The following is a 15,485-nucleotide window of genomic DNA, read 5'->3' on the forward strand; positions in this document are numbered from 1 at the left end:
TTTAACTATCTAGCCCATCTTCTCTAAAAAAAAATAATAATAATAATAATAGAAATGTTGGCTACATTACGCAAAAAAACATGGCTACATGTTGACTATTAGCCACGTTCTAAAAAATATATAACTAAAAAAAGGAGCTTGCATCTATTTTCAATGCCACTACAGCCATCTTTTCTCTAAAAAAAATAATAAACTAACTATTAGCTATGTTTTCAAAAACATAGCCAAAAAATAGAGAAAATCAATCGTCGTGACTATAGCTACGTTTTCTAAAATGTACTAAAAGAAAAAACAAATCGCAGATAATTCTTATGAAAGTATAGCTACGTTTCAAGAATCGTAGCTAAAAAATGATGGAATTAGCTACGTTTTTGGTTGGTCGCTCTAGAATTACCTACGATTTTCCAAATGTTGCCTTATGATCTAGTTATTGGCGACGTTTTAAAACGTAGCTAATAAAAATTTTTCATCACATAAAGTTTTGCATCCAATATTTGAAAGATTTAGCTACATTAACTTAAAAGCGTAGCAAAATGTGGACTATTAGCTACGTTTTCATAAACGTAGCAAAAAAAAACATAGCCAAATGCCATATTTCTTATAATGGAAAGAATGCGAGTGATTAAAGAATTACAATAAAGATGGAGAAAAAAAAGGATAAGAATGAGAAACACTCCCCCTCTCTTGTACAAGATAGGAGAACAAATGAATCAAAAATCAAATAAATCAAACTGTAAAAAAATCCAATTGAAGTATAGATTCTAGAATGTGTATGGTGATCACCCTAAAATTTACCGCAAGTATATAGATCAAATAGGTAATATAATAATGAGTAAGAATATCGTTTCCACGAGGAAAAATTTTAAATACCAATTTTTTGAACTTTATTTATTATTTAGACAATCAGAAATTTCAGATTTAATAAAGAACAGAAAAAAAAAAAAAGTAAATTAATTAATTAGATTAATAAAATAAAATTGATTTAGAAGACAACTTGAATCAAGGAAATCAGTAGATTTTAATAATTAAGGCACAAGTATGAACCTAGTTATGTAATGCAAATCATATATTTTTATGCAAATGAATTCATAAATTGAGTATGTGACGGCAAAATCTCCTAACGTATTCGTTATCCTATTTCTAAGTTATAACGAGTCTATTTTTATTTAATAACTTCCTATATTTTTATGAAAGTTTAATTAAATAAAAACACATTATAATTTGTGAAATTCTTAGTATATCGTTAAAAGCCGCACAAAGAAATCGAATTATATTCTAGTCAAATTTACTTTATGGTGTATGATATCTACGATGCAATCCCCAACCTATCTCCTTTTAGTCTCAAGATTAAACATCAAATCATGTAAATAGTAATCAATTATTCACAACTATTAAATTCAATACCACACAGTTCAAGATAACTCAATTTATTATTCAATCACAAAAAATAAAAAAATACACCATCATAGTTTCGGCCAATTCATGATCTTAGTTTAACAAATTAGTTCATAACATAATTAATTAAAAGTGAAAATATAAGAGAATTTATTAAATAAAGAAGAAAAAGATAGAATTCCCTAATCAAATCTATTCCAGATCTATGTGTTGGATGTGCGTCGCGTCAGCTGCCGCCCATGAGTCCCCTGCTCTCAAAAATCCCCCTTATGTTATTATTATATATAGAGAGATTGAGTCCTAAGACTCCACGTTCACACCACTTAATTTAATAAAATAATATATAACATATATGCATATGTTGCCCAAAGCCCAATTTCACGCCACTTCACACACACATATATAATATATATACTCAATATAATATATAATAGATAATATAATATTTAATATTTAATATACTATTAATTATATTAATTTTAATTAAATTATAATATTAATTATTTATAATGTTTATTTTTTTATGTATATTATACTATTAATTTTAAAATATTAAATTTATAATTTTTTATTCTTTATTTTTATTTTATTTTAAATCCAAACATTAAATAGTATTCATGCAAAATAACAAAAAATATTAAAAATTAAATATATATATATATATAAAGGACACTCAAAACACTAGATAATTCTAAGTAAAATATATAAAAAATAGATATGTAAATAAATTTTCACATGGTATGGGACCAAGGTGCAGTTGGAAGTTGTAACATTAAATTAGTTTAAGCCGGTCATAGTAGTAGTCGGCTAATCAGGAATTAAGTAGCGAAAAGGAAAGGAAGAGGCCAACTTCCAATTCCCTCCCATACTGGGAATTAATTAATTAATACAATGGGCGCTGCCACGTACTGCTTTCTTGGTCTATATAAGGATCTCTGCCACGCCACCTGAATTAAGAACACTCCACCATGGCACTTATCCATGCAAAGACTGGGTGGGTGGCGGCCCTGTGCCTGTCCATGGTTGCCGTGCTGGTGCTGGTTGTGCCGCCCCTTGCCGAGGCCGCCATATCATGCGGCCAGGTGAGGTCGGCCTTGGCGCCGTGCATCGGGTACCTGGAGAATGGTGGCGAACCCACCGGAAGCTGCTGCAGCGGCGTCGCCGCCCTCAACAACGCCGCCCAGACCACGCCCGACCGCCAGCAAGCCTGCAAGTGCTTGCAGGAGGCCGCCGCCTCCATGCCCTCCATCAAGGAGAACTTCGCCGCCGCCCTCCCGGGTAAATGTGGCGTCAGCATTCCTTACAACATCAGCAGCTCCACCAACTGCGCCGAGTACGTAATTTCATTCTCCTCATAAAATATTCAATTTCAACGAAATGGTGATATCATGATATTGTTTTAACTAACATGGTACCATGTTGTAGGTACCATGTTATTTTCTTCAGATATATTGTCAAGACTCCTATGTATATATGCGTTGTATAACCATATTCTTTATAAATTTCGTTATTTTAAATCAGGAATTTCCTCTAAAAATATGTATTTACTTTTGTTTTGTGTTTCAGTGTGGAGTGAGACTCTATTGTGGAGGGCCCGCGGGTGTTACAGAAGGTGTTGCGAGAATAAGAGGAGTTGGGATTCGACTACTTTTGAATCTCTTTTGTACTTTTAGCTGTTTGTGCTTCGTCCAGTTAGAGTGATTCAATTCAACCTTGCTTACTCTATTATCTTGACTATTTAAATAGCTGTTTGGTTAAATCAGTTTTTTGTATATATATATATATATATATATATATGAAAAATATTGTTTTTGCACAATATGTACGTGTGTGTGTGTGTGTGAAAGACACATGTAAACCAAAAAGGAGGGAGAATTAAGTGTTTTTAAAACTTTTTTGGTCTAAAAAAATTTTAAGCAAAAATTGTGTGAACCTTTTAAGCTTTTGAATATTGATGTTGAAAGTATGATACATTAAATGCATATGAAGATATAAGAAATCAAACTTGCTGAAATTAAAGGTGCAAAAATAAAGTCAAAATGAAGAGAGCAGGACACACTATTTACTTGACAATCCACAAATTCTCAATTTTAATTACAACTAGCTAATATCTTAAATACATGGATTGAGATTTTGCCCTATGTTTATACAACAACAAAAGTAAATTAAATATAAATTCACATCTTAAGAGGATTGCCCTACATAATAAAGCATCGATCAACCAAATACATCAATCACTACACCTGAGCCCTTGGTCACAACTCACGCCCCAAAGATCTTTTCAGTCGGAATTGCCCGATAGACATAGCCACCTGAGATCGACACGCCAAATGATCCAACCATGACATAAGCTCCCATACTTAGAATAATGTAAAGACAAGATGCGCCACAAGACTCAGCAAACATAATAAAAGAATAAAAGTAAGTATGAGAACAAATCTCTCACCCAGAATACGCATACCCCAACCAATGCAATGCCACAAATGATAATGTCACACTATACCATGCATGAAGATATCCGATGCATAACACAAATATACCAATGCATATAATGATCCTTGGGGCCCGCATAAGAAATGCATAACTTGGCACCCAAGTCCCAACATGCAAACCTGCAACAACCACAAATTGACTGGCATAAGACACATGAGCCCAAGGCTCCCACAACATAATCCAAACGAGCCCAAGGCTCCCACAACACAATCTGCATGAGCCTGAGGCTCCAATCACAACCACATATCGAAGCTCTTGAGTCATAACTACCTGGAGCCCAACTCCACTCATAGCTATTAAGGGTCAACTCCATACCTCAATCCATATCAAACTATAGCCATGTAATGCAACAAATAATAAATGCAATGGCTTTTGCAGCATTAACGTGATGACAAGGCTCCTATAAGTCAAGCATCAGGCCATGCTACGGCCACGTGAGAATTCACAAAAGCAAATGCTCTAAATGCATATACTCGCCTAGCATACACAAGTCGGCACTCAGTAAGCCAACTGTGTTATACCAATGCTCACACTCCGAACACATACAAGTATGACCCCTAATGAATGCAAGCCCAATCCTATACACTACAATTCCATGTGGTATGTCACATAATAGTAAAGACGGTCGACAGTGACCAGGCACCGGTCGGCAATCCGTGACTAGAAAAAACTAGTTGACAGTCATACTCAACTCGGTCGACGGTTCATTCCAGTGTCACCTGACAGTTAACACGTCATCTCACCGGTCGGCAGCTCATACCCACTATTATGATCACAACTCACACTGCAGGAAACCATAAACACAACAAAATTCTGCCAACCCTCTAGCGCTAGAGACGAATTTTTTCGTCTCAAATTTGAGAGGGATTTCGAAAAGGATTTTCTATCTAAAATTTGAGACAGATTTAGAGACAGATTTTTTTTCGTCTCAAAATTGAGACGAATTTTTCTATCTCAAAATCCGTCTAAACTTTGAGACAAATTTTTTCGTCTTAAATTTGAGAGGGATTTTGAGACGGATTAAGAGACATATTTTTTTTGTCTCAAATTTGAGACGGATTTACTGACGAATCTTTCTGTCTCGAAATCCATCTCAATTTTGAAAAAGATTTAGAGATAGAAAAATTCATCTCAAATTAAAGATAGATTTTTCCACCAAATCGATTTTTTAATAATTTAATAGGGATTTTGAAACAAATTTTTTCATCTCTAAATCCGTCTCAAATATAAATATATTAAAAAATATATATTTTAAAAAAAATTCAAAATTCAACATGATAAACACAATATACGAACTAAAAAAAAAATCATCCATACAATACAATAAATCTATAAAGTAATACACATCATCCATAAATATTATAAATACGTTGTAAAATCTATCATCTATACTAATAACACATCCATAAATAGTAAAAATACATAATTGTTTTTGAAAACTATAATTATTATTATTTAATTCAGTTATCCATGAACTCAACTACTAAAAGTTCCACAACAAGAGCCCTAGAACTCTTGAGACGTCGATCCAACGTCGCCATTGCCTTTGCCGGCAGCTTTCTTAGGCGGCAGATTCTGGTGAATGTTCGAAAGAACTCCTCCGTTCGCAATCGTTACCGATCCCAGTTGCCTACTCAATTCCTCATCGTTCCTCACAACCAACGGAATATGCCTCGGAACGATCCTGTTCTTCTTCTTATCCCTCGAGGCATTCCCCACAAGCTCCAGAACCTATGAATCAAAGGGCTAACTCGAATCAAGTGAAAACTAAAACTATTTTCCAGTAAAACCAAACGGAACTCATGGCGATGGCTTAGAATTTGAAGTTTAGGAACTCGAAAGTAAGGATTGGACTTAAGAGAAGTTGCAAAAAAGAAGTTTTGGTGGATGGTGGGTTTTGGAGGAGTGGCTTGTGGGATTTATAGGGTAAAATTAATAAACAATCATTAAACTTTAAAGTTGTAATTATTTACTCACTGAACTTTAAATTGTAACTAATTACTCACTAAACTTTACTCAACGTCAACTATCCATTACTCGTTATAACTCTGTTATCTATTACAAACGAAAAATGCTAACGAAATCTGATGTGGTTAACGGAATCTGACGTGGCAAAAATAAATTTAACGTACACTCACGGAACTTTAAAAATGTAACTATTTACTCACTGAACTTTGTTCAACGTCAACCATCCATCACCCAATTACATCACCGTCTAATCTTGAAACACTCGTTACATCCCCATCTAATCTTGAAACACATTAAAAAAATTTTGTATGCATTTAAGATCATTTCTCAAACTAAAAGTCAAAAACTAAACTAATAATTCAAATTTAAAAAGTTACTGATGCAAATCAAAAGTAGAAAATAAAATTTTGCTTAGATTTTTTTACCTCCATTATGAACAACGAAATTCAACATATTCAATAATGAGACCAAGAGCCAAAAATGGAAGGTATGTCAGTCACCAAATATGACCAATTTGGTCACTCAGTGAAGGTATGTCGGTCATCGGATATTGTTGCACCCACAATGATGTATTATATCAAATTGGCATAGATGTAATGAGTGAACTTGGTGACCATATTGTTTAGGATTGAGTTTTTGTTTTCTTAAGATGGTTATAGAGTCACATTGTTTGGATGGGTAAGTGTTTTGTTTGAGGTGATAATGTATTAAAGATTGTTGGTTTTTAGTATAGAAGAAATACAATTTTTGTAATTAGTTTTTGGCTTTTGGCCTCATTATTAAATATATTTTTTGTAAATTTCGTTGTTCGTAATGGAGGTAAACAAATCTAAGCAAACATTTTTGTTTTACTTTTGGTTTGCATCAATAGTTTTTTTAATTTGAATCATTAGTTTAGTTTTTGGTTTTTGGTTTTATGAGTAAGTAATCTCAAATGCATATAAAAATCTTTTAATATGTTTTAAGATCAGATGGTGATGTAACGGGTGTTTCAAGATCAGACACTGATATAACGAGGTGATTGATAGTTGATGTTGAACAAATTTCAGTAAGTAGATACATTTTTAAAGTTTAGTGAGTGTATGTTAAATTAATTTTTATTACGTCAGATTTCGTTGGTTACGTCAAATTTTGTTAGCATTTTTCATTTGTAATAGGTGATAGAGTTATAACGAGTGATGGATGGTTAATATTGAATAACTGATTACAATTTAAAATTTAGTGAATAAATAATTACAACTTTAAAATTAAACGAGTGTTTATTAATTTTACTCAGGATTTATATAGTAGTAGGGTGGCTTGTGGTTGGCTGGCCTTGGGGTCTCTCAGGTAGCCAGCGTGGCATCTCAATTTCGAGTTCGAAAGGCACGGGGTTTAGGGCTCCCGGGTTTATTTTCAACTTTTTTAACCGCGGCTTCCAAAATCTAGTTTTCGCCATGTGGGCCCGTACTTGGGCCTGTTGAGGAATACTATTTCTTGAGCTGCCTGTTGGCCCGTCTCAAGACCCAAATTAATATATTTTATTCTCCCTTCCACGGCCCGCTATGGATAGAGTGAGGGGAATGTTGTAAATTATGTATTTATTAATCAAATGTGTAATATATTAATACATAATGTCATTTTAAATATCAAAATTAAATCTTCAAATAACACTTTCGTTAATTAATCACTCTTTGCTTTTGGACCCAGACAAAGTATTATTATTTCACACAGTAATACCATTTAATATATAATAATATACCATTTATTATTTCACAAAGTATTATTATACCATTTATAATATCTTATTATTATATATATATATATATATATATATTTGAGGCGCTGGGCAGCCCTAACTAAGGCCTCCTCCAATTCACGTCACTTTAGTATAATATATAATAATATAATAATATATATTTATTTTTTTATTATTATATGAATAAATTTTGGGATGATTAAGAAATATATATTATTAATAATAAATTATATGAATAGTTATTAATAATAAATTTATTATTAATAACTATTACAAAAAGTTAATTATTGTACACTTAATATATATTTTAATTTATAAATTATTATATATATTAGTTTACATGTATATATACTTTATTTTATTTTTTATACACATTAAATATATTAATATATATATTTAGAATTTAATTTCTATATTTATAGATAAAAATTTAATATTTTATAAATTTGAATTTGGGATAGATTTAGAGATAGAAATTAATTCATCTGAAATTTGAGACGAATTTTTTTCGTCTCTAAATTTGTTTTTATTTTTTCAGAATTTTTCTTTTTTCTTCTCCTTCTTATCTTTTTTTTCCCTATGTCTTCTTCTTCCTTGCTCGTCTATTGCACTTTTCAGATTCACCGACACCGCCTTCTAGATCTGCACTGCCTTCTAGATCCACTGATCGCTCCTGGTCACCGTGCACCTTCTAGATTTGCATCGCATTCCAGATCCATCAGCTCCGCCTTATAGATCTGCACCGCCTTCCTAATCTGCACTACTTTTCAAATCCACTGGTCACTCTCAGTCACCGCGCATCTTCTAGATCTGCATCGTATTCTAGATCCATCGACTCCACCTTACAGATTTGCACCGCCTTCCAGATCCACTGGTCACTTTCGGTCGCCGCGCATAGTCAAATCTGCACTGCCTTCCAGATCCACCGGCTCCACGCCGACAGCCACCCAAGTTCGCGCTCGTCGCCACTGTTGCTGCCTCCCAGATCTGCGCCGACAGCCACCTAGATCACGATAAGTTTCTATATTTTTCCGATTCTCTGGTTATTCTTTGTTCCAACCAGATCTATCCAAATCTGGCCTCCAAGTTTGTTTGTTTGTCTAGCCTGATCTACCCAGACCCAAATCCGTCAGATCTACCCAGTACTCAGATCTAACTAAATTTATCCAAATCTACCCAGTCTTTGAAAAAAAAAAAACTAAAGGATCATGTCAAGACCCGATTCTCAGTGCAATGTCTACAAAGTCTTGAGAAAAAAATGTACCCAATTGTGCGTCTTTGCCCCTTACTTCTTCCATGAAGAATGACTTACTGATTTTGCAACCATCTACACTATTTTTGGTACTAGTAATGCCTCCAAGCTCCTGGCTCAACTTTTAGTAAGTGACCGTTATGGGGTTGCTGCTACACTATTGTATGAAGTTTAAGCTAGGCTTCAAGATCCCATTTACGGCTGTGTCTCTTATATTTTTACCCTCCAACAGCAGGTTATCGATTTGCAATTTCATTTAACTTTATTAGAGGAATTACTATTTACGAACTCTTATGCAAACCCTCACAATGTTCAAAATTGGTTTCACCCAAAAACTAATTCAAACCTATATTATGACAATGGATCTTTCCTTGTGGATGATCCAAACTCTATTTAGAATTTTGAAAACCCAGTCATCCAAGAAGAAAATATGTCGTTTTTTTTATTTCCAAGAGGTTAGTTCACAACATTACCCAGTCGAAACTAGCAGCAACCGGTGGCCATTCCCAGGTGATATTAATGAACTTAGATCCGTTGTGTTCGACAACCATCATCAGCACTGAGCATGGGTAAAATCCAAAACTACCAACTTGTGTGAATTAGATTATTGCTTTGTAAATTCTGTAATGATATTGTACTCCTCGAATATTTTATGATTACTTTCTTAGATGTTGTGTAATCTTGGATCTGTTATTGTAATGGTTAGAACGTAATTCTTTGACAAATAAGCTGCAATCATTGTTTCTTTGACATTCTAGTTAAACTGATTTTTCATATTTTTATATATTGTATATGTGGATTATGCTTGGTAAATGTCTCTCGCGGGTTCTATTATTTCTTTGCCATTCTAGTTAAATTGATCTTTCATATTTTTATCATATTGTATATGTGGATTACAATGGATTCTATTGTAAATTGCCTAAAAACTATTGTAATATAGGTGTGTATCTAGTTTCTAAGATGAACTAGTGTGAAAATTTTGGTGATTTTAATTTAGTGAAACCCCAAGGGTAATTAGATCTCGAGAGTAGATTAGGTGTGTGTGAAAAATTTTATTATACGCTTAATATATATTTTAATTTATAAATTTTTATATATATTAGTTTACATGTATATATACTTTATTTTATATTTTATGCAATGAAATATATTAATTTTTATATTTAGAATTTAATTTCTATATCTATAGATAAAAAATTTACATTTTATAAATCAATATTTCAAAATTTTATATTTTATAAATTTGAGAAGGAAAAAAAATTTCGTCTCAAAATTCGTCTTAATTTGAGAAGGATTTTGAGACGGAAAATATTCGTCTCAAATTGAGACGAATTAATTTCCGTCTCAAATTGAGACGGATGTCTCTAATTTGATACGGATTAATTTCCGTCTCAAATTAGAGACAATTTTTTTTTCGTCTTTACATCATTCTCAAATTTTTTTCCGTCTCAAATTTTTTTCCATCTTTTCTCAAATTGGGACGGATTAGTTTTCGTCTCTAGATTTGTTTCAAATTAGAGACGAAGTATTTTCTGTTTCTAAATCCATCTCAAATTAGAGACGAATTTTTTTCCGTCTCTAAACTTTTTGTTTTCTTGTAGTATAGGAGCTTAGTCTCAAACTGGTTTAGCGTCATTCCCAATAAAGTAGGGATGGTACAAAATCTCGTAAGCACTTACCAACTAAATCTCTGGAAGTATCATAGTTAATTTAATTTAGTTTAATTTACACAATAAATATTGATAACGCATTGATTAGTGGTTAATTTTGTTATAATTACATTTTTTTTTATCTTAAAAATGTCTTAAATTAGATATTAATATATATTTTATGGTTATATGCAAGTCTAAATTAAAAAATGAATGAAATGAAATTCTAAAGTAAAATTTAAAAATAATATATATATATAAATATAATATATATACATCATTATATGCATGCATGTAATGATGAATTAAAGTCCATGAAGAATTAAAAACCCATGAAGAATTAAGGCCCAACTTGAGTAACACATGGAAGATATCATTTGGAGAAGGTCCAAGCATTATTTTTAATCCTAATGAAGATTAAAAACCCAATTGTAGAAATTTATTTTTTTTATTTTTTTGTGAGTGCTTTATTAGGTGTGTTTTTTTAGCTAAAATTCATTTAACTATTAGGTGTGTATTATGGCTAAAATCCATTTAACTTTATGAGTGCTTTATTAAGTATGTATTTTAGCTAAAATCTATTTAATCTTAGGTGTGTATTATAGCTAAAATCCATTTAACTTTAAGTGTGTGAGTATCCATTAGATATAATTATGTCTAGTTGAATAATTGAAATTGTGTGGTTTGTATTGCATCTTGTGGGTTATAAACAACTCATTTGATTGCATTTGTAAGGGTGATTATTATTCTTGAATCAAAGTTTAGTTGTTTCCTTATAATTCTCTCTTTGAGAATTGTTCTTGTTTTTTCTTCTTTTCTTTATTATTTTCTCTTGTGATCTTACTTCATTTCTTTCTTCTTTTAAATTTTTATGTCATTTATTGTTACTTTATTATTTACCGCCTAAATGGCCGGTTAGTTTATGCCTTTAAATTTATGCAATTTTAATTCCTGTCTTTTAATTATCCACCGCCTAAATGGCCGGTTAGTTTCTGCTATTTTAATTCTTGTCATTTAAATTCTGTTATTTAAATTATGTCATTTAAATTTCTGTTAATTAGCTTCTAAATAGAGATGAATAACTAAATCTAATCTTGGGTTAAGCCAAAGACAGTGTCCAATGCCAATGATTTCCAAAGAAAGCTGCGCTTTAAATGAGTAACATTAATTTAAACTTTAGTATGAGTGTGTTTTGATTATTGAGAAATCACTAGGTTTGGATTGGAGCGTAAGCCTAACTTAGAGCTTTCATGTCACGCATGAGAGTTACTAGAACTGAAAACGTTATCATACCCAAACCCAAATGATTAATTTAATTGTTTTGTGTATTAATTAATTGCAATTGAATTTATGGTAGTTGTTTAGATTAGAATCCCGCATATCATGTATGAGGATTACTTAAATTAGAATTATCATCATCTCTAATTGCATTTAATAACAAACCCTCGTATTTGAAATTAAATTAATGTTGCTAATTCTTTATGCTAAAGTTTGGGAATCAACGGGTTGGTGCTGAAATTGTCTTAACTCAAGTGCTATTCAATTTTATATTCTCACGTTCAGTATCTATTTCAATTTCTGTCTTACTTTATTTCCTAGTTACGTTGTCTAAAAAAAATTATAAAAAAACCTTGTTGCCAATTTGTCCAAATGCGTGTGTTTGTGTGACATTTTTTTTATTTTGCCATAAATAAATCTCTCAATGGATGATCTAGACTCATCTAAAAAATATAAATTTAAATTTGGATTACAACTGCACTCATACACAGATAAGTATAAACCTCTCACCAATATAAAGAAAAAAATATATAAAATTTTTATTGTATTTTGTTTTATGTTTTAATTGCAGGGTGAGAGTGTAGCCACGCATATAAATAATTTTTAGAATCAAATCGGGTTAAAGGAAGGAGATGGAATTCGTAATTCGAAGGAGACTCACGAAGAGAGTCAGGAACTTGCCTTCAAATAATGGATTTTTATATTTTTATACCTACAGTCGCTAAATTAATACACACTGCAAAATAGAATAATTCTACCAACTGTTGGGTATTTCTATTATATTTTTCTCAATTACCCGAAATTCTCAAACTGTAATTAAATTGGATTTATTACCAAATTTCTCTCATTTTTTACCTCAATGCGCTTCTTCTTCTTCACCATCTTTTCCTTCTCTATTGCTAAGAATTTCGTTTTGGGCAAGGTATGGCTGAGAAATTTAGCCAAAATTCCCTCCAGCGCGTGCACAAGCCCCAGCCTCGATCCACATCACCGGCCTGGCCTTCCTCGCGCACGACCGCCTGCGCTGCATGCTTCCTCAACTATTATATGCCTCAATTTAATTTCAAGATAAACCCGCCACAATTTTCGAGAATTACATTTAAACCCCACAACTTTCAGAAGTTACCACATACACCCCACTTATTAATAACCCTTATACTCCAAAATTTTCAACAATTACTTACATACCCATCTCTTAAACACAAAATAAATTAATATTTTTCTTAACTCACAAATATTTAATAATTACCCCGAGTACAATAATTAATAATTATTATCTATTCTCAAATTACTGATATATTAAAATTTATAGTAGTTCGATACAACTCAGCCTATTCTAATACCTTAACTTGTCACCAACGATTTCAATAATTAATCGACTAATTATTTTTTATAGGTTCAACTATAATATCAACTTCTTACGGGAGTAATTGTGTAATATTTACTTTTTACTGAATCAGTAGTAACCTTTTACCAGTCTTTCCAAGGGATGAGAGACTAACCCTTACAACAAGTTTAGATTAGAAAGCTCAAAGTGAAGCATAAATAACCCTCTAAAAATATGAATGAAAGAATGCGAGTAATTAAAGAATTACAATACAGATAGAGAAAATAAAAGCATGAGAATGAGAAACACGTCCCCCTCTCTCTTGTACAAGATAGGAGAACAAATGAAAAAATTTGAATCAAAAATCAAATCAAACTGTAAAAAAATCCAATTGAAGTATAGATTCTAGAATGTCTATGGGACCATGGTACAGTTGGAAGTTGTAACATTAAATTAGTTTAAGCCGATCAGTAGTCGGCTAATCAGGAATTAATTAGTAGTAGCGAAAAGGAAAGGAAGAGGCCAACTTCCAACTCCCTCCCACACTGGAATTAATTAGTTAATACAATGGGCGCTGCCACGTACTGCCTTCTTGGTCTATATAAGGATCTCTGCCACGCCACCTGAATTAAGTACACTTCACCACTACATAATATCCTAGACAAGACGAGGAAAGCATCATCCATGGCACTTATTCATGCAAAGGCTGGGTGGGTGGCGGCCCTGTGCCTGTCCATGGCTGCCGCGCTGGTGCTGGTTGCGCCGCCCCTTGCCGAGGCCGCCATATCATGCGGCCAGGTGAGGTCGACCTTGGCGCCGTGCATTTCGTACCTGGAGAACGGTGGCGCACCCACCGGAAAATGCTGCAGCGGCGTCGCCGCCCTCAACAACGCCGCCAAGACCACGCCCGACCGCCAGCAAGCCTGCAAGTGCTTGCAGCAGGCCGCCGTCTCCATCCCCGCCATCAAGGAGAACTTCGCCGCCGCCCTCCCCGGTAAATGTGGCGTCAGCATTCCTTACAAGATCAGCCGCTCCACCAACTGCGCCGCGTACGTAATTTCATTCCCATCTCACAAGATATTCAATTTCAATGAAATGGTGATATCATGATATTGTATTAACTAACATGGTACCATGTTGTCGGTACCATGTTATTTTCTTCATGTTCTTTATAAATTTCGTTATTTTAAATCATGCATTTCCTCTAACTATATGTATTTACTTTTGTTTTGTGTTTCAGTGTGAAGTGAGACTCAATTGTGGTGGGTCCGCGGGTGTTATAGAAGGTATTCGACTACTTTCACACCACTCAATTGAGAGAGAGAATAAGAGGAGCTGGGATTCGACTACTTTCGAATCTCTTTTGTACTTTTAGCTGTTTGTGCGTCGTCCAGTCAGTGTCTGTATGTAATAAATAATATACCTATAAAAATCTATGCAGCTTTGCTAATGGTTGCTTAATCTCTCCCCCATGATCCTTTCACACCACTCAAACCTTAAATCCCTAAACTTAAATTGATTAGATTCATTCATATATTTCATACATTTAAAAGAATCCATTCAAGTAAAGTATTATCCCAAAGCGACACTTATATTATCTTAACGATCGAAACTACGATATTTTTGTCAAGAGATCAAATATTAATTTCACATCTCGACAAATCTGATTGGTTAAAAATTTTATTTTCTTTCTCGATGGTATTTTTAGGTATTTAAAGCCATTTTCTTTTCTTAGTAAAAGAGAAAATTCAAGTGTCCAAAGAGATAACATACTCTTCTAATTAATTCAATAGAGTTGACATGTTATAGATAAGTTATTCATAATATTGATGAAAGGCTTCAGTCATAAATTATCTGACAAACATTATTGAATCTCAGTAAACTCGTAAATTATGTGATGAACGACTGTATAAACAATGAAGAAACACATTACTCGGACTTAAATAATCTAAGTATTTAACAAGAAAGACACTTTTAGAGATTTACCATACTACTTTGTAAGGTAGTGTTTGTTAACTAAAATATAGACTAGAAAAAGTAAGATATGAAAAATATTATAATTTTTTGTTATTTTTAATGTATTTGTTAAAATTATTTGATAATTTTTTGAAAAGAAGTCACGTGACTTCTTATCTGAGTTTTTAATATATGTCTATCTCTTCCCACCTCAAAATAAACGTATTTTAGTCTTTACTAATAAGAAAAAATGATACTTGTGTTCTCTAGTACATTTCAAAAATTTTAAGTAACAGTTTGATAAAAATCTTGATATGCTTTATAGCCTTATTTTAATCATTTCATATTTTGATCTAAAAATCATTCTAACTTTATTTTGATGTAACTTTATTTTACTTATTTTAACAAACGTTACGTAAAAATAAATAA

At 32.6% G+C, this 15,485-nt stretch overlaps 2 protein-coding genes across 2 annotated transcripts; both read left to right on the plus strand.

Annotated features, from left to right (window-relative positions):
- Positions 1-2,362: 2,362 nt before the first annotated feature.
- Positions 2,363-3,154, plus strand: LOC127788939 (non-specific lipid-transfer protein 1-like). The gene is made up of 2 exons (XM_052317653.1): positions 2,363-2,728; positions 2,962-3,154. The coding sequence occupies exons 1-2, from the start codon at positions 2,364-2,366 to the stop codon at positions 2,969-2,971; spliced, it is 375 nt and encodes a 124-aa protein (XP_052173613.1). The 5' UTR covers position 2,363; the 3' UTR covers positions 2,972-3,154.
- A 10,568-nt stretch (positions 3,155-13,722) lies between these two features.
- LOC127787899 (non-specific lipid-transfer protein 1-like) lies at positions 13,723-14,566 on the plus strand. Its single transcript, XM_052315966.1, has 2 exons — positions 13,723-14,149; positions 14,341-14,566. Exons 1-2 carry the CDS (start codon positions 13,785-13,787, stop codon positions 14,348-14,350), a joined length of 375 nt encoding a protein of 124 aa, XP_052171926.1. The 5' UTR covers positions 13,723-13,784; the 3' UTR covers positions 14,351-14,566.
- Positions 14,567-15,485: the final 919 nt, after the last annotated feature.

This window comes from Diospyros lotus, chromosome 13 (genome assembly GCF_014633365.1).
Source record: "Diospyros lotus cultivar Yz01 chromosome 13, ASM1463336v1, whole genome shotgun sequence".
NCBI lineage: Eukaryota > Viridiplantae > Streptophyta > Magnoliopsida > Ericales > Ebenaceae > Diospyros > Diospyros lotus.

Excerpts from the sequence above, each read along its gene's own strand:
- LOC127788939 (XM_052317653.1), top strand. The coding sequence starts at position 2,364 with ATGGCACTTATCCATGCAAAGACTGGGTGGGTGGCGGCCCTGTGCCTG.
- LOC127787899 (XM_052315966.1), top strand. The coding sequence starts at position 13,785 with ATGGCACTTATTCATGCAAAGGCTGGGTGGGTGGCGGCCCTGTGCCTG.